The sequence below is a fragment of the Panulirus ornatus genome, chromosome 34 (assembly GCF_036320965.1).
Source record: "Panulirus ornatus isolate Po-2019 chromosome 34, ASM3632096v1, whole genome shotgun sequence".
NCBI lineage: Eukaryota > Metazoa > Arthropoda > Malacostraca > Decapoda > Palinuridae > Panulirus > Panulirus ornatus.
This window is the reverse complement of record NC_092257.1, coordinates 14,303,030-14,323,418: the sequence shown is the minus strand read 5'-3', so window position 1 is coordinate 14,323,418 and position 20,389 is coordinate 14,303,030. Positions and strand designations below refer to the sequence as shown.

The 20,389-nt window shown below is 45.3% G+C and overlaps 1 protein-coding gene across 10 annotated transcripts in view; it reads right to left on the bottom strand.

The window, feature by feature from the left end:
• LOC139759894 (uncharacterized) overlaps positions 1–20,389 on the bottom strand; it is a 295,508-nt gene that overhangs the window by 21,109 nt on the left and 254,010 nt on the right. For 7 of the 10 annotated variants that reach the window (XM_071682442.1, XM_071682445.1, XM_071682446.1 and 4 more), the window contains one exon: positions 773–842. In XM_071682442.1, coding sequence (XP_071538543.1) covers positions 773–842 — 70 coding nt within the window. Of the gene's footprint in view, positions 1–772; positions 843–19,090; positions 20,209–20,389 lie in introns of all 10 variants that reach the window. The other 3 variants (XM_071682448.1, XM_071682452.1, XM_071682451.1) reach the window with 1 other exon arrangement.

Genomic DNA, 20,389 nt, shown 5'->3' with positions numbered 1-20,389 from the left:
GCCTCTTTTTCCTCAAGAGTTCTCCTAGCTTGACAGACTTAGCAATAGAGGAATTACAGGCTTACAGAATAAATGGATGATTATAGTCATATTCTAAGGATAATAATTTCAGTTTTGTTTAGAGCTTTACAGTACTGAAATCAACCCAATTACCAACAAATGTTCTGGCATTTGTTTAGGTGCCTTTTGAAACAAAAATGGATATGAAAAATTACAGAGACAACATTGCAATCAGTTGATCCTAAGAGTGAAGAGAGGAGTGGATTAGAAACTTGGGTAAATAGTAATGAATTGGTCAGTAAGAAATGGGTGTTTTATAGGCAAATTGAGTGGTGTCTACTGCTATATTCACTCTGGACAATGTGCATTTCAAATCAATGGGTCTCATTGACATTAAAAAAATGAGTTCAACTTTAAAAGAGGTCAGAGAAGGCAAAAGGAACAGTAAAGATGACAAACAAGTGAATTTGATAGGAAGTGATATCATGTACCTAAACTCATGGGGATCTGGTGACTGAAGATTGATTTGTCAGAATGAAGAAGATTCGAATAGGTGTTTCTGTAAATTCCACATCATGACAACTAAAACTAAGAAATTTCCACTAATTCTAATTCCCTTTTCATATCTTGGGGACCATACTTCTTTTCTGATAAGCTGGTATTCCTATTCTCATGCTCATAACTTGGAGATCTTCCTCCCTATAGCATGGTTGATCTTCCCCTTCTCATTTCCCTGTGACATGGAATTCCTGACTTTCGAGTGAACACTTACCAACGACCTGGTGACGGCCCTCCAGTAGTGACACCTTAGAGGAGTGATGAGATCCGGCCCCCAGCGAGTCCTGAAAAATTAAACAGTTCTCTGTGCTAATTGTCGCTTTACAGAACAGGTGACATTCATTGTACCATCTACAGTATCAAGTTCCCTACAATATACAATACACAGGTAAGAAGTGGGGAAGATATAATGGCCTGAACTTATAGATAATGAATTCATCCAGATGGAATATATATATATATATATATATATATATATATATATATATATATATATATATATATATAGAAGCAGTGAAAAGTTTTTATTGAGGCTGTAAGGCATGTGAACGTGTACGAAGAGAGGAAAGTGATTGGTTTTCAGTGAATGTAGCTTTGCGGCAGGGGTGTGTGATGTCTCCATGGTTGCTTAATTTGCTTATGGATGGGGTTGTTAGGGAGGTGAATGCAAGAGTTTTGGAAAGAGGGGCAAGTATGCAGTCTGTTGTGGATGAGAGAGCTTGGGAAGTGAGTCAGTTGTTGTTCCCTGATGATACAGCGCTGGTGGCTGATTCATATGAGAAACTGCAGAAGCTGGTGACTGAGTTTGGTAAAGTGTGTGAAAGAAGAAAGTTGAAAGTAAATGTGAATAAGAACAAGGTTATTAGGTACAGTAGGGTTGAGGGTCAAGTCAATTGGGAGGTAAGTTTGAATGGAGAAAAACTGGAGGAAGTGAAGTGTCTTAGATGGAACCATGGATGCGGAAGTGAACCACAGGGTGGGGGAGGAGGCGAAAATTCTGGAAGCCTTGAAAAATGTGTGGAAGTCGAGAACATTATCTCGGAAAGCAAAAATGGGTATGTTTGAAGGAATAGTGGTTCCAACAATGTTGTATGGTTGCGAGGCGTGGGCTATGGATAGAGTTGTGCGCAGGAGGGTGGATGGGCTGGAAATGAGATGTTTGAGGACAATATGTGGTGTGAGGTGGTTTGATCGAGTAAGTAATGATAGGGTAAGAGAGATGTGTGGTAATAAAAAGAGTGTGGTTGAGAGAGCAGAAGAGGGTGTTTTGAAATGGTTTGGTCACATGGGAGAGAATTAGTGAGGAAAGATTGACAAAGAGGATATATGTGTCAGAGGTGGAGGGAACAAGGAGAAGTGGGAGACCAAATTGCAGGTGGAAAGATGGAGTGAAAAAGAATTTGAGTGGTCGGGGCCTGAACATGCAGGAGGGTGAAAGGCATGCAAGGAATAGAGTGAATTGGAACGATGTGATATACCGGGGTCGACGTGCTGTCAATGGATTGAACCAGGGCATGTGAAGCGTCTGGGGTAAACCATGGAAAGTTCTGTGGGGCCTGGATGTGGAAAGGGAGCTGTGGTTTCGGTGCATTATTACATGACAGCTAGAGACTGAGTGTGAACGAATGGGCCTTTGTTGTCTTTTCCTAGCGCTACCTCGCACACATGACGGGGGAGGGTGTTGTTATTTCATGCGTGGCGGGGTGGCGATGGGAATGAATAAAGGCAGTCAGTATGAATTATGTACATGTGTATATATGTATATGTCTGTGTGTGTATATATATATATATATGTATACGCTAGGATGTATAGGTATGTATATGTGCGTGTGTGGACGTGTATGTATATACATGTGTATGTGGGTGGGTTGGGCCATTCTTTCGTCGGTTTCCTTGCGCTACCTCGCTAACGCGGATGACAGCGACAAAGCAAAATAAAAATAATATATATATATATATATATATATATATATATATATATATATATATATATATATATATATACATATTATACTTTGTCGCTGTCTCCCGCGTTTGCGAGGTAGCACAAGGAAACAGACGAAAGAATGGCCCAACCCACCCACATACACATGTATATACAGACACGTCCACACACGCACATATACATACATCTCAACGTATATATATATATATATATATATATATATATATATATATATATATATATATATATATATATATATATATATATACAGAGACATATACATATATACACATGTACATAATTCATACTGTCTGCCCTTATTCATTCCCATCGCCACCCCGCCACACATGAAATGACAACCCCCTCCCCCCCGCATGTGCGCGAGGTAGCGCTAGGAAAAGACAACAAAGGCCCCATTCGTTCACACTCAGTCTTTAGCTGTCATGTATAATGCACCGAAATCACTGCTCCCTTTCCACATCCAGGCCCCACAAAACTTCCCATGGTTTACCCCAGACACTTCACATGCCCTGGTTCAACCCATTGACAGCACGTCGACCCCGGTATATCACATCGTTCCAATTCACTCTATTCCTTGCACGTGTATGTGCGTGTGTGGACGTGTATGTATATACATATGCATGTGGGTGGGTTGGGCCATTCTTTCGTCTGCTTCTTTGCGCTACCTCGCTAACGCGAGGAACAGCGACAAAGTATATTAATGATATATATATATATATATATATATATATATATATATATATATATATATATATAGAGAGAGAGAGAGAGAGAGAGAGAGAGAGAGAGAGAGAGATTCCTATGAGTCCACGGGGAAAATGAAACACAAAACACGTGGACTCATAGGAATATCTTGATCACCCGCAAAATTGTGATCCTTTCCAATATATATATATATATATATATATATATATATATATATATATATATATATATATATATATATATATATATGAATAATTGTATATTTTCAAATTTCTCAAGAGGTGTGTAAAATCGTGTATTATATGAAAGCTTATTCTGAGACAGCCCAGCCTGCCCTTAACAGAATTCTGTGACTGAATTACTTATGAACTGCATCACTCATAATGCATAAGTACTGTAATACAAAGAATAGTCGATAGCCCACCGTAATTCCAAGTCTTCTTGCTGCTAGAAACTAGGGAGCATGAAGTATATGAAACAACATGCTTATATCAAACCACCACTCTGGTGTAAATTTCTTTCTTGGTTAGGTACCACTATCAGCCAAAACTGGGAAGTATGGGGTAATTATACTACACTGTAATGAAATGTATGGTCATTAACGGTAGTTTACCGAGTTGTAAAGGAAGGAAGTGTCTCTCTGTGGTAGTATAACGAGTTTTATGATGGCGTCATTTTTCAAGGATTACAAGGCTTCTTTTTGTGTTGTAACATATGTCCTTTTTTTTTTTTTTTAATCCGTTACAAATGAAGTCTTTTGCATTCAACTCATTGTACAGTATTTTAATACAATGGAAGACCCACATATTTTTCTGTAGAGTTCTTTACAACAGCAATTACATGACTTTACACGCCACTGTGAGGAGCCAACATCAGGACCTTCGTTCTCTACTCATCTACTGACACATCCCACCCTATCTGCTAGCACTACTTAAGAACAACCAGAGATGTGGCACGACTACAAACCAAATTGTAAGAAAAAATCACAAGTAAAGATGAATGATAATATTGCATACATGTCTTCATTGACAAAAGGCTCCTCCGAGAAAGGTGTCAAATAACTGAAGGACTCATTATGTGCCCCGTGCTCACCACAGCAGCCCGTTATGACTGAAACCTCCCAAGAGATAATGGCAGAAATGTCAGATGTCTATTAAACATTATCATCGCTGCAGAATCAAGAAACGCCGGTTTGAATAACAGTGATAAACTGTGCAAGGCACGTGATATAATACTGTCATTTGCCAGAATAAGTCTATATAACTTAACAGGTACAACAGGCAATAAACCAAATCATTCCAATTGTTGCCTCTGCAATGTACCTGATAGATACATCTGAACATTCCACTGCTGAATGCCCTGAAATGGTGATTTCAAACCTCAGGGTGTCGATCCAATGGCACTAAAGCTACTAAGGATAATCCTATTAAAATATGCCCAAAGTTTGCTTTGAACTGCATTATGTAACGAAATGAAATCGCCAACGTCGCTATGTATCTTATAGAATATTCATCTTTTATCTGTATTTTGAACCTCTTCTGGAGCATTCATTGCCTGTACCAATATATTCTGTATACCTTTAAAAACGATGCACTTTGAATCTTTTGTACGGTCCAGTTTCAAACTTTTAACTTCTTTTAAAGTCAAAATATGCGAGGCTATGTGCATAATTTCAAGTTTTTACATATCTTTTTCATACTACATACTGCAGAATAGCCAACACAATCTAACGCTCTACACGTATCACAAAATAAATCTATGTATTATTAACGTCAATCTAACACTAAGAATCCATTTGTGTGTAGAGGTAAAAAGGCCCTCCTTTGTATGAGCATCAGTCCACCAGTCACCCTCCTACAGTTAATCCTACGTGCCCTCTTCGCCCTTCATTCTCCTCACAAAAACGCTTTGTTCGCTTAAATTGATAAAGAGAGCCTTTTACAAGAATAGAAATACATGGGAAAAAGGATGATATATGGTATATCGTCTTATTTCATATCAATCTAACCCATGTGTTAGATAATGTGATGCTGCGACAACATACACTGTAATGTTTAATAACTCCCGTGCTTAGGTAGGGGCAGTGAGAAGGCTCTCCCGGGAGCGTCGTGACGAGGCAACAGCTGCTCTCCGTGACCTCAACCGCACGCGTCCGCCTCCACCTCATCCACCTCCTAATGTCTCCACACCTCAAGCACCACTACTCAAAGAGTTTGATGCTTAACGGAAGTTTTTACAACAACGATTGTTTTTTTCTTCAGCATGTAAGAAAACTTAATGAGGATGGAGAACTCGATCAGCGTTCAAGACACGAGATCTACAGGCGGGGGGTAAATTAACTGAATATCTCGCCTTCCAGGCCAAGGCACGCCTCACTCACTCACTACTTTGCTATGATGGTATGCGCTGACGCCGTCTCCGTTACTTCATGGCTCATTACTACCGCCATAATTTTCCTGGGAGCAGGTGCTGTTGCACGCTGACGTTCACTCTACCCCTGCATGCGAATGTGATAACCGAAGCCAACACCTGTCTCTCGTTACTGTAAGAAGCTCTGATGCGTTTCCGCTTATACTGACTGCTTTGATTTCTTGCACTGTCTGCAACAAGCGTCTTGAAGTTATACGTGAGATCAGGGGCGTATCGAGGTGGAAGCTGGAGTATTAGGGGTTATCATCCCTTCCCCTCCTCGAGCTATACCGTAAGCATTAAACTTTGTCATCAATAAAGATCTATATAATGCTACAATTGTTCGAACCATATTAAGTCCCCCGAAAGAATAAATGTATATGTATGTATATGTCACTATAGGTGCTGTTTTCCGTTGCTTAATTCACGGAAGCCGTATATGTAGGTCATATGCAAGTGTGGATTAAATCCCAGAATCAGGAAAAACCCCTTTAACTTAAACCCAGCCAATTCCACCTTGCCTAATCTGCACAACACATCAATATATAAACATTTCATGTGGGACTGTGATATTCTTTTTCCTTACTCTCAACTTCTGAGATCCTGTCCTCGTAACAGTTCTGGACGTATAGCCTGGTACAACAGGTTATCTCGTTACATAACGTGTGCGAGGCCCACATCTAGCACCAGCCTTACCCTCGGGGCACTGACGGCCAATACCACGGATGTCGGGTTGATAGCCTCGCCGCCTGCAAATGTTCTAAATCCACGACGCTTTTAGCACACACACACACACACACACACACACACTGGTACACTCCTTCCCACTTGTAATAAATACAGCGATTTTCTGAATGACAATGTCTGAATTTTAGGGAAATCCCGTCTATTGTCTTTCAGTAGTGTCATATCAGATTGAGACGTTTTCCTTCTGCTATCACAAACTGCACTATAATACTCCAGAAAATTTGAATCAGCATTATCATTATTACTGAATCAGCATTATCATTATTATTATCATTATTACTAATATTACAAAAATATAACAAGCACTGTTAGTGATACGATTCGAGATGGGAAGTTAGCAGTTTCCTTACGTTCGAGAGGCTGTCATGGTTAAATCTCTTTGACCTCGGCGCCCGTAGTTTAATCGTTATAATTTATACCATGTGTCCAATACATGCTGAAGATACCGCAAACCTGTGTTTAACTAGAGGAACCTAGCAAGAACCATACGCATCCACAAGCCACCAGTAAACCTATTTCAATGGATGCATCAACAAGAACAACAACATGCGGATTTCAAATCGTGGCATCCTGGGGCTGTACGTGCTGTACAGTGCATGAAACAAACACACCGGCTTTTGAGATCAGTAATAATATGGAAACTTCAGTCAACGTGAATCTTGTGTTGATTCTGGAGTCTATTTTACCATCTAGGCTGAAATGAAACTATGCTGTTGCCTCTATGATAAGTAGCTGCTTGAGGCATGCAGCTCGCAGGCCTATTTGCCAACAGATATTCTGAATACTGAGTCCAGAAAATAACGGACATGAAGGCATGATATTATATACATATATAGTCCAAGCCAAAACGATGGGGAGCCTAGGTCGTAGACTCCTAAATTAGGAGGTGCCTCCCCAAAGCGCCCTGCCCATTCCCACCCCTCCACCACACTAACCCAACTTTAAGTCTGACCTCTGACCCTCGAAACCAACTAAGGAGACGACCGTGACTAAGGGAGAGGTTTCTGAACTCTAAACCATACATGAGACATACGTATGTTCTCCCTGAGGACACCATTAAACTTGAAAGGCGAGTCGTCCTTCACACGACACATGGTTAATATTACTGCCATATTCTTATTATTTTAATCCACACATACACACCTGCACAGGTTCTACATACGATGGTCATATACGCAAAACGATGACATGAAATGTCTTCAAGGCATCGTAATCACTCGTTCGTAAGATAGAACAAGAAAATGAAAAAAAAAAAGTGTAAAGTAACCCACAGAAAACTGATGCTTACAAATTACTGCCGCCCTTGAGGCCTCGCCTGACCCTCCCATTGCAGCCCTTCACTACACCCGTCGAGGAACCGGGCGTAAACCCACTCGCGCCCAGCAAGCGCGCCTACCCCGCCGCACCTTGGCCTCTTGATGCCCTTCAGCGTCGCTGTTTACCCTACGGGGTACGACGGTACGGCTTTCGGGTACGAACATCCGAGCACGCTTGGTAGGACCACTGGGTACGGTGTATACCCAAGGATCGTGCCGTCGCGCTCAAAAGGCTGAGTTGACTTTAGTGTACAGAAATTCCATCATATAAAAATGTTCTACTGGAACAGAGCAGTTGGGAAACGTCTCATAGAAACAATGAGGAAGACTAACAGGGAAGTACATAGGAAAGACGACAACAAAGAGACTGGTTGGCACACGTCTAGGCTACCTGTTTTTATACCTGATTCCATCCATTCTTTTTCTAAGTGCATGAGGTAAGGATAAAACAGTAAGAGGGCTCTCTACCAACCCTCCAGCAACAATAGCCAGCAGAAAAAAAAGAGGAAGAAGATATACAAGATTTAAAAGCCATAACCAAGGACACTTGTTAGTAAATTTACAATTTCAGTTGGACAATGTCAAGTAAACAGCCTGTCATAGGAGACTAATACACTATATATAACTATGATCTTTGTATTCTTCAGTAACAATATAGGTGACGTCATTCGCGGACAATATACATGGCCCAAGCTGTCGTACTTACACCAGTGCTTCGTGCGTCTACCTACCTGACGTAAGACCAAACTTTACTTCAATCCACAGCGAAATTACGTCATCTATATATACCTATCTCGCCCTCCTTGACCCGTATCCACAACAGAGCTGACTGTTTCCAAGTTAAATGGAGCCATGACAAATATCGCAACACTACAAATAATGGAAATTCTAAATTACGTTCTTCCTCTCCTTTTTGACGAGGTCAGATTATCATCCCATCGCAACAAAAAGGCCGAATATGACAGGGCAACAAGGCAGGATATGTTTGCTATGGACATCCGGACCCGTGCACTGTGGCGGGTGGGGAGTGTCTGTATGTGTCGGAGCACGGCATATCCTTCCTGGCCCCCTAAACACACACAACCCGCCCACAGCAACACGCATACTTTCCAAACGGAACGAGAAGCCCACATACAACCACATCATATCAACGCCCAACATACACATTCTTTTATGAATCAGGCGGACCCCTGCTCCAGTCCCTGACATGGCCAACAGCCCAGGTGTTTATGCTCCGCTTTTAGGACGTGACGTAAGGTGGTGTGTGTGTTACGGGGGAGGGAGTTTCACACTCGTGTTGCCTCGTCCAATAACCTTGTTTATGTACCGTGTCTTTACTCCAATATATATATACATATATATATTCCTATGAGTCCACGGGGAAAATGAAACACGATAAGTTCCCAAGTACACTTTCGTGTAATAATCACATCATCAGGAGAGACAAAAGAGAGAAATATAAGTCAGTTGATATACAACGAAGAGACGTAGCTCAGACCCCATTTGGTAAACAAGTGTCGTGCTCAAGGGTCGTACCATCGTGCCCAAGAGTCGTACCGTCGTGCTCAAGGGTCGTGCCGTCTTTCTCAAGAGGTTACAGACGCATCATATTCCTAAAACTCAAGCTTAGGATTGCCCAAGGTCACATTGACCATCATCCAGCAACACATCCAACCAATATACTCCGTGATGCACTTGGCTTACGCTCACAACGGCCGTCATCGGTACACCGCACTCCACAAGCTGGAGGAACCCGGAGGTCACACACCATCAACAGAACAACTGCAGCAGCAACACAGCACCCACGGGAGGGGCAGACAGCCTCACCGCAGTCACCTCACAGCACTACAGAGGATAACTCCACGTAACGCCTGTTGCTGGGCCGTTGAGAACAAACACAGATCACAGCATACGATATTTGTAGCAGCAACAGCGGATCCAACGAGAAAGGCAGCTACCTCAGCGTAAAAACAGCATTTCTATACCACACACACCACCTTAGAACCCCCGATCACTCTAACAAGTCATGCCTCACACACTACTGTGTGTATCCCATGCAACAGAACGATAGGAAGGAAGTTTAGAGAGCAAAGAGTCAAAGACATATGCCAAACCATGTCCAATGCTTGCGAGATGTCAAGGGTTATGACGAAATCATCAAGATGAGAACGCGTTGCAAATGCACAAATATGACCGTAATGACAATGATTTTGCACACTTGTCCTGTCGCATTAATACACAACCCCTTCCCTACAACCACCACAACACATCCCACTATCTACAACAACCACCACAACACAACACTTGTCCTACTACCACCACACAACACAACTCCCACCTTACAACCACTACCGCAAAATCCATTGCTACAACCACCGCAAACAAAGCCCTTGCCCTATAACCACCGTAACACAACCCCTGCCCTAAAATCACGACCACATAACCCGTGCCCTAAATATACCACCATTATAACCCCCTGCCCTACAACCACCACCATTACACCCCCCCCCCCCCCCTTGCCCTACAACCACCACCAGGCAGATACTGCCAGTCATCACTGCCCTCGCAACAGTCAACATCTGGAGGTCATGGGGTAAAGTGGTGGTTCCAATATAAGTCCCAGTAAATACTGATATAACTGTACTCAACACGACATTACATTGTACCAGACAACCTCATAAACTCTGTGTGTGTGTGTGTGTGTGTGTGTGTGTGTGTGTGTCCTATGGTGTTTCTGGTGATTGTAAGCAAGGTGTTGAACACTCAGGCCCCGGATGTTTCATTGTGTTATCTCTGTGGCATATCGTACCTTTTGATTTCAAGAGGTAGTAGTATTTAACAAAGTATTCCACGTCTGCCATTTAACAAAGTCTTTCACGTCTGCTGTTGCCAATGGGTCATCATTTCCGAGAGTAATTTGAGGACCAAGACTTCTAGGAGTTTCCCCCAGGTGGAGATGGCAACGTAACTCTCTAAAATGCGAGGAACTGAGACTCCTGCGTCGATCATTGGAAACCCAGTCGTTCTGTACGACTGCCACACACAAGACAGTATAGATGCCATCTACCGGACGAGAGATACCATCTACCGCACCCAAGACAGAGGTGGATAAGAAAGAAAAACACCGTCAAAGGAGTTTGCAAACTTTCGCGGAAGTTGTTCAGACGTACAACGGCACAGAAAGAAAGACAGACAGACAGACAGACGAGTATTATCTGGCACGAAATAAGCTGCAGGAATCAGAGTGTGAGGGAGGAGGAGACTTAGGAGTCCACACTGGACCTAACCTGTCGCCAGACTCCCACTTTAAAAGAACCGTAAAGGAGAGAAAACTGCTTAAGAGAAAAAGGTGTGCATGATTAAAATAAAAAGTTGTGCATGACTGCGAAGAAAGTTTCAGGAGATGGGGGGTGTTTGGTGGAGGGATGCCATGAGTGTAGAATTCCCTCGCCGCACAGTACAAAAAGTTAATTACATACAAAAACACACACACAAGCTGCCTCTTTTCCCTCCAGTTGAGGGGCGGGGTGTGGGGTGCGGAGGAGATTCGCCCCTGGTCTCTTGCAGTTATACCAACACAACGGTTTACCGACTCCTCCAACCACCGTCCAACCCCTCACACCCCTGCACCGCGCTGCCCACCTACCTAACTACCACACTCACTTATTCATGTGATTGGCATACAAAAATATATGGTACGGCCCATGAGGACGATGGTACGACCATTGAGCACGATGGTACGACCCCTGAGCACGATGAAGCGGCCCCCTGAGCACTATGGTGGGACCCCTAAGCACGATGGTACTACTCCCTGAGCACTGTGGTACGACCGTTGATCATACTGGTTTGGTATCACACTTGATCCTCAAGGGTTAGGCTGAAAGCAAGATAATTTCACCCACGGGCCGTACCGTCGTGCTGAAGATGTTAAGTGACCGTATAAAGTACACTTTACTCGAAACTACAACGAGTTGTTGTGACACTGGCCGTGTGCGAAAACTACAAGCAACGGCTTCGTGGCTGGACGCCACAACCCAGCAGACGGCCCGGAGCGAACAACGTCATCAGCGCTCGCTGCGAAAGTCACAGCGAAGGGAATTGCTCACGAAAAACGACGAGACGTCGCCTCTTCCTTCCACAACGGAGGAATGTGCTCATTACAACGACACATCACACACCTCTCTTCCCATCTCTCCTTCCCTCCCATCCCAGCGAGGGAATACACTCACTACAACATGGCATGACATCACTTCATCCCCCACAACAAGAGAATGTGTTCACAACATTATATCTTTTCTCTTCCCCCTGCTCGCGACAGCGGCATTATATCACCTCCTCTCCCTCAAGGAAAAGAATGTGCTCACGACACGACATTACCTCCTTCCCCACCTCTTCAACAACCATCACGCTCACATGACACACGCAAGTTTTCCTCCAGTAAGACCCCGAGTTCCAATTTCGATCTCTAGCCAGGAGCAGCAGAAGGATTTCCAATCATTGAGCATGAGACTTCAGTAATATTCCCAACGGATCGTGTGTATGTATGTGTGCGTGTGCGCGATGACAAGAATCATATTTTCATACCAGCGAAACCACAGTAATGCCGGATGGCCAAGGAAAAAAACACACAGTCACCCAAGCTGCAGTTTCCTACCTTGTATCACTGTCTATAATGTCCTCCTTCCTACTGGGAGGGAAAGTAAAGAGTTACTCCAACAAGAACAGATGAACCCAAACCTGCAAAACAAGGAGTACCAACGGGAGGAGTTGTTATGTGGCGTTGGCCATGTTGTTCAACAGTTACCTCGTGTACGGCCAAGTGGGATGAACAGGGGCGTGATGAACACACACACACACACACACACACACACACACACACACTTTACTCACCATTCCCCCATAAATACAGCCATCCTTAGTTACTCCTCTCCCTTCACTACGAGGATTCTCCAGTCCCGTCCTCCCCACTACCATTCCCCTACGCCTCTACAACCCAACAACCTCAAACCTCATCTTCTACAACGAACATAGTACATTTCTCCCTCTCTCCCCCTCTAGCCTCGTCACTCCCACATCTACAAGAATCTACCCTTCTCTTCCCCACCACCATCACCAGCAGACCTCCCTCACTACACCTTCCCCCAACACCGAAACGAAAGTCTCCCCCATCATCATCTCAGACAACCAACACACACACACACACACACACACACACACACACACACACACACACACCGGCTCCGTACCTCCGAGCGTGGCCAGAAATCCAGCTACCAAGTCTTGATGTCGAGACACGTTCGTGGCGTCTTACTTAACCCACTGCTCCAGATATGCGCGCATGAAAATATGTGCCGAGATCGATGCTCGACTTCTCTCTCTCTCTCTCTCTCTCTCTCTCTCTCTCTCTCTCTCTCTCTCTCTCTCTCTCTCTCTCTCTCCTAATTGAGCATGATCTCTCTCTACAATAGGTAAGGCCTTCTTGCAAATGTAATCTCTCTAGGTCTTCCACTTGTAACTAAAGTGTGCTTAACGTTGACGCATTTTAGACATGGAAGCTTTACCGGGGACTAGGGAACACTACTCATTCGAGAGCAACTTTGCCAGTGATGTGCTGTGAGTGAAGACAGGGGTGTGCGTGCAGACGGGAGTGTGAGTGTAGACGGGGATAAGGGAATATAAGTGCTGATATAGATGGGAATGTTGAGTGGCGACAGAAGCATGAGTGCAGACGGGAGTGTGTGTATGTTGAAGGTGTATGCTGTGGGGGCGGCGCTGGCGCAGCGGCATTATACAGTGCGGCAACTGATGGATGACCAGGAAGTAAGTATAACGCAGACCACCAACACATCTGCAGACAACTCGGGTGCCACGGAGGGAGAGGGGCGAGCGGGGGAAAAAAATAACCCATAAAGCTGCAGTGATGTTTATGGTTTATATCGGGTTTAAAGGTTGCGGTGCACTGGTCAGGATGGAGAGGGGTAGGTTTAAGATTTAGTGGTACTGGGTTAGAGTGGTGACGTGCATTTCAAACTATGGCTGAAACGCATAACATTATGTGTTCATGATTACTGAAGTAAACGTTGATGAACCTTCCTGTCGGAGGGATTTATACAGTACCGGCAGGAGTCCTCGAGGATGCTGTGAAGACGAAGTGACACAGAGAAGCAAACAGATCCTCTAGTAGGAGGTGGAAATGATATAGAGAGGCGAGCACAGCCTCTCGTGTGAGGTGGAGGCGAGAGAGAGAGGCCAACGGAACCTCTGGTGGCAAATGGCTTAGACTCACCGGGAACCGGAGCCTGAGGGTGACACCACTGCCGCCCACAGGCCGGGGAATCTTACCCAAATAAAGACATCGGACGTAGCAGCAACTGCTCCAGTTCTCCTCCATGATCCAGCTGCAGCTAGGCGAGCAGCGTCCACCACCCGCACCTCACCAAGGGCGTGGTCGCCCCTGGGAAACTCGGGATCCAACAATCACAACTTTCACAAGCATAAGCTGAACGAAATCCTCAAGGAAAAACTGTTCCTCCGTAAGTTATAGATTTTGCAGGTGTTGCAAGGGGGCGTGGGGACAGCGAGACGTGCCTTCCCCCGTGAAGTGGTGCCCTACGGGCGTGGTGGGGTTGGGTGGCGTGAGTGGTGTGTCTGTGGGCGTGGTAATTGGCTGTCGGATTTTTGTGAGATATGTAGAACCTGACTGGTGGTTAAGCGTATTTCTTTTTTTTTATGAAAATATATATCCCTAAAAACTAAAAACTTTTTTTTTTAAATGTAATTATACACTTTGTCTCCCTTTAAAAAATATTCACCAATCTATTTAAATTTAACATTACTATATATCTTTCTCCGCTGTTAAAACATAAAACCAAATCTGGCTCTGAGATTCATACATTTCCAGCATTCCGCTCGTACACGTTCCACGATAATAATGCCACTTGTAGATGTCATATGATGCAGTAGGTCGGAGCTCCTCTCCCTCAAGTTGACCATGGGTCAATATACAATGCCTAAATCCTCAGTTAATGAAGAACGGTCAACAAAAAAGCTATTCCTGTTGAAGGCGTAACGCCACACTGCAACAACTTACCCTCTGTCGCTTGTCTTTCTTTTGGGTCACCTGAAAACCACATCAAACTTGCCATTCACATCTACCATACTAATCTATACTGCACATCCAATCATTGTAAGGAGTAAGTCTCGTATATATATATATATATATATATATATATATATATATATATATATATATATATATATATCAAGACAAAGCTGCTTTAGCTTCGCCATCTGCTCGTCCACTATCGCTGATACCAACAGATCCAGGACACCAAGACATTTCCAGACTCAATAAGCTGTGGGTAGATATATTTTTTCCTTTCATAAATCGAATATTGGACTGTGTTAGCAACGGGATATACTGAGGTATAGCGTGATATGACACACAGTGCACTCGGGGTATTCGACGTAGATGGTATACTTCGTCTACTCTTTTTTTTCTCCCTTTGTGGGGTGAGGATTGCAAAAATTACTTTCAGTAACGTGTTGGCCGTTACCGCAGGAGGTCTGCTCCAGGGGGTGTTGAGGCAAGACACTCACCACCACCACCTCCTCCTCACACTCCACACACACACACACCTCCTACCCCCGAGGGTCGGCTTGGAGCCCATCCGCCAAACATGATAGTACCACTTTTACTAACGCTAGCCAGTACCGCTCAGTCAGGCCTCTCATCAACACAGCTACGTTGACACGGTTAAGCGGGAGGTTACAGGTGCTACTGTTCAGCCATGTGTGGAAGGGTACGGTACTGTCCGGTCATATCTGAAAGGGGGATCGGTACTGTCCGGTCATATCTGCAAGGGGAACGGTACTGTCCGGTTATATCTGGAAAACGAACGGTACTGTCTGGTTATATCTGCACAGGGTACGGTACCGTCAGGTTTTATCTACACAGGGTACGTTTCCATCCGGCTGTAAGTGTGCATAAACGATTTGGCGCCGTTCCACTCTTTACGTGAGGAGGGTTCGACATCTACAGCTTCCAGTATGGCTGGCCAAGAAAAAAATGAGTTTGCCAGACTGATTTACTCGACTTACCAGTGGCTTACAAAACACACGGGATGAACGGACTCAAATTACAGTATTTCATGAGTACGTGTACTGTGGGAGGCTGTATCATTAACATGAACCTACACTGAATCTAACTGACACTGTCCTCTCTCTCTCTCTCTCTCTCTCTCTCTCTCTCTCTCTCTATATATATATATATATATATATATATATATATATATATATATAAAACACACACACACACACACACACACACACACACACACACACACACACGGATAAATGGCCAGTTCCGTGTCACCACGACATCCCCCGGGCTGTGGCCAGCCTCCAGTCTCCACCAGTCACGCTCCTCAGGCAATACACCACATGTTACAGGAACACAATAACAATGACGACGTATCTTAACGTTGAGACGTCTGCAACAGTAGACATCATGCAACAGCTTCATTTTTCCCCTCTCGCGCAGGCAATTTAGTTGCGGCAACCAGCAACATCTCAAAAAATTATTCATAAAAAAATGAATAACGTGGATGCAAAGAAAGAGTGTGAATTTCAACACGAGGTTTAAAGACCACAGAAGGACACTGGAAAGTCTCACCGTCCGCCTTTCCCTGTTATCCTTCATGAATCATATTTTTACGTTTGCTGAGTGTGGGTGCAAGATAGCCTCCGGCGCGGCGGGGTGGAGCGGGAGAAGGAGGGGAAAGGACCTCCCGCGGCGATATGCCACTGGCTACAGGTTGAGGTCCTCCAGCACCTACGGTGTGGTAATGTGTGGTGCGACGCGTCGTCTACAGGGGTCCTACGTGGCGATCACCGAGTGTCTGAGCTCCAGCACTAGAACTCGAGGTATTGTGTGTGATTACCTATTTGTCCTATAGGGGGGCTTACACTCGTGGGGTCCTCCCATCTCTTGAACTGGGGCGCCCCAGTGTGTGTGTGTGTGTGTGTGTGTGTGTGTGTGTGTGTGTCAGAGCAGACACCTGTTGTTGTAGCGGCGCTGTTGATTTATGTGGGGGCCTTCTACTCCCAAGGGCACCTGTTGCTGTACTACTGACGGCTACGTAGAGTCTACGTGCTCTTGCTGTATAGCTGGTGGGTGGCTACGTGTAGTGACCTTAACTATGGTGAAAAATACTGTGTGTAGAGGAGAGTGGCAGGTATTGTTCTAGTGGTGAAGGGCTGGGTGGAATGTCCTTCACCACCACAACTGCTCTGGTTACACGAATACAACCCCTGTTTCCGCTCGACTTCTAACAACGGCTTTGTTGGCCTCCTCCCCCAGGACAACAAGCTGGCTAGTGGCCGTCCCCCTTCCCCCTGTCAGAGCATCCCCCAGGACCCGCTGGCTTGGTGGCTGGCTGGTGACCATGTCCCCCTCTTCCCCTGCCATAGCTTCCCCCAAGGACCGCTGGCTTGGTGGCTGGCTGTCGACCGTCCGGCCCCCTCCCTCTCCACACTGCACAGCTTCCCCAGGACCGCTCAGCAGTGACAGATGCCGGCCTGCCACTCCCCCCCCCCCCCCCCCCCCCCCCCACACACACACACACACACACACACAGGTAAGGAGGTCACACCACCACCCGGACACCTCCCTCTTGCCTCCGCCGTGCCCAACAAACATCGACTCATCCTCATCTTCCACGACCCAGGTCCACATCGACCATGGGGTTACACATGCATCTTTCACACCGTTACCCCACCTCAGTACCTCGTAACTCCATAGTCTGACCATATAATTACCTTCCCTATGCCATACCTACAATCAGAAGTACTACATCACATCAATTCACTGCTTAAAATCGTAAATAATTTACGCCTATCGTTGGGAGAGTCGTTGATAAACACACACCGCCCTGGAGGAGGAGGAAGTGAGGAACGGTTTCCTGCCTCGCATCCGTAATCACAGCCGGCGGGCAGGTATTCACGCGCTGTTTCCCCAAAATCAAACGAAGAGAAAGAATAGTGACGCAAGACGACACCACCACAGGAGCGAGCGATCTTGTAGTCCCGGACAGTAACAAGACAGCGGCTCCCAGATCCGCAGGAGAGACAGGTGGGCCTACGTCTGGTAGCGGGTCGCTGGCCGACACAAACCAACCGCCACACTCACCACACACAGTTGCTGCCGCTACTCACACACACACACACACACACACACACACACACACACACACTAGGAAACAGAGCTCCACATCCAAGACACAGGCCACTGTCACGATATATTTTACGATACCTATAATGAAGTGGTTTTGAAACGAGCGTACCGACCTGTGGCTTCAAACGGTGAAAGATGTTTCGAAAAGATATATATATGGTTCAGTAGAGATACTAAGAGAAAGGAAACAGCTCAGGGATATACATATATACGGTGTGGATTCTGTACACATTCCATACTTGCCTCCACCTACCCAACCTAGCCATAACCCCTTTACCCACCCTATCACAGAAATGCTTTGTCGGTGTATAACAATCGGTGTATAACAGTCGGTGTATAACAAGACAAAGAAAAATATCGAAACTGAGAAAATAAATTTGAGGTGGTATCAGCTACCCAGCGGATGGAAAATATGCGAGAGCAAGGAGCGAATACAGGAAGGTAAAGATGAAAAGAATATTGTGGACAGACGGAGGAAATCCAAAATATTTCCATATATTCATCAAAATCATTCTTTCCCTGCAGTACAGAAACTTAATTATATACATATCTTATTCTATCTATTTACAATTACCTCAAGAACTTATGCAGCTCCAACACTGCGCTACTTCCAGAAGCACAGAAATAATGAACTATTGTGAAAAGAGAGAAGTTCTTTGAACGAGATTGTACTCCCTAGTAATACAGCCTTGCCAACGGTCACCTCTGGCAAGGATGTATCACTGGGAATACAGCCTCGTCAAAAAAAATTCCCCCTCTAAAGAAGTCTACATTTCTCTGCCACTGAAAGTAGTGCAGCATTTAGAAAGGGTCTTGGGTAACACCAGGAACCATGAAAGCGTATAGACAAAGAGTTCTTAACCTGTGGTCCACAGAAGGATGAAAATGAAATAAATTATATACATAAATAAATTTCACCATCATTTATTCTCTAGGAAGGGTTTGGGGTGGCATTATGGGTTCTTTACTGTGATTTCAGACTCGACATAATATTGGAAATAAGCTGAAAGTATCATACAGTCACAGTGGATGTCTCTATAAGTCGTCCACATGAATAAGAAAAAAAAAAAAAGGTCAAGGAACCCCCCTTGGTGTAGAGCGCCGGCCGTGTACAGAGAAGTAGGAACACAAACACATGTGGCGAGATAAACAAACCTGACGAAGTAAGTGGGTAGCGTCCGTAGACTTGCTCACCCCATCCCTCCTACCGGCGTCGCCTGACCTCCCTCTACCGTCCTCTCGCGGCTCTCTCTTCTTCGAGCTCTTGGACCTGGAGACTTCGACGCGCCGACGGTAGTGAGAGAACGGCGAGGAGGAAGACGAAGAGGTCGAGGACGAGGACAAGGCGGAGTGTGAGGACGAGCCTTTGTAAAATCTCTTGGAGCGGCCCTTGAGCGTGTTGTGCTGGTGGTGGAGCTTGGCGTGGGGCAGGTGGAAGCGCTGGGGCATGTGGGTGGCGTCGCCTCCCTCCACGCCCTTGCCATCACTCCGCTCGCCACGGATCACCAGCTTCAGCAGGTCCGACAACATGGTCGGTCGACCGGACCCTAGCGCGCGATCCCCCACTCGATGACAAAGGTACAGAAATAGGGAGACAAGACCCAGCTATGGTTGTCACCCTTAACACGTTAAGCGTATCTTGTAATTCGTGGTTTCGTTTCAAATCACTCTTCTTTCCGTTTATAACGAATTATCTGATATAAATCACTCTTTCGAACGCCCGTTTTACAAAGTCAGATCTTCATCTTCCTCGTTTTAGTCTTTGCAAATTGTTTACTTTATTTTCAACACAGATTTGGCGATCGCTCCCGTCGAGGCGCAGGTCCTCCACCTCACCATCGTGTCAACAACACTAATCTTTCTCATGGTGACGCCACCTGCTTCCAGCCCTCGGTCGAGTATCGTGACGCCCGTGAGTGTGTGTGTGTGAGTGTGTGAGTGTGTTGGTGTCTTCCCACTTTCCAGGCCCCCCTCCCGCCACCGCTCCTCTATCGAGGGGCCGCGCCCTCTGTGGGGAGGGGTGGTTGGGTGTGCTCCCTCACGCGAAAAGACCTGACGAAGCGCGTCTTCTATCGCCGTTCCGTCGAGGGGCAAAGGCCGAATCAAATCATCTCCATCTAAACACCAGAGTTTTCATTGTCACCTTCACACGGTCGCGGTTTTCGTGGAGGGAAAGTAGTGGTGGCACTTTCTACCACTTGCTTTCCGACATCTTTTCTCACTGTAGAAGTCTGTTAACTGTACCACTTGCAGCGGTTCCTCCCTGTACAACACTGGCGACCGATGTGGAAGAATAATAATCACATTACGTGCACTTGAAGTCCTGGGCTACCAGTCACATCGCCTCGTATAAGTCATAATCACAGTTCAGGAAGCACTTCTCATTTAGCATCATAATCAAACACTTCCACCATTCACATCCTGGCCTGAACATACTTACTCTCTTCCTCAAAC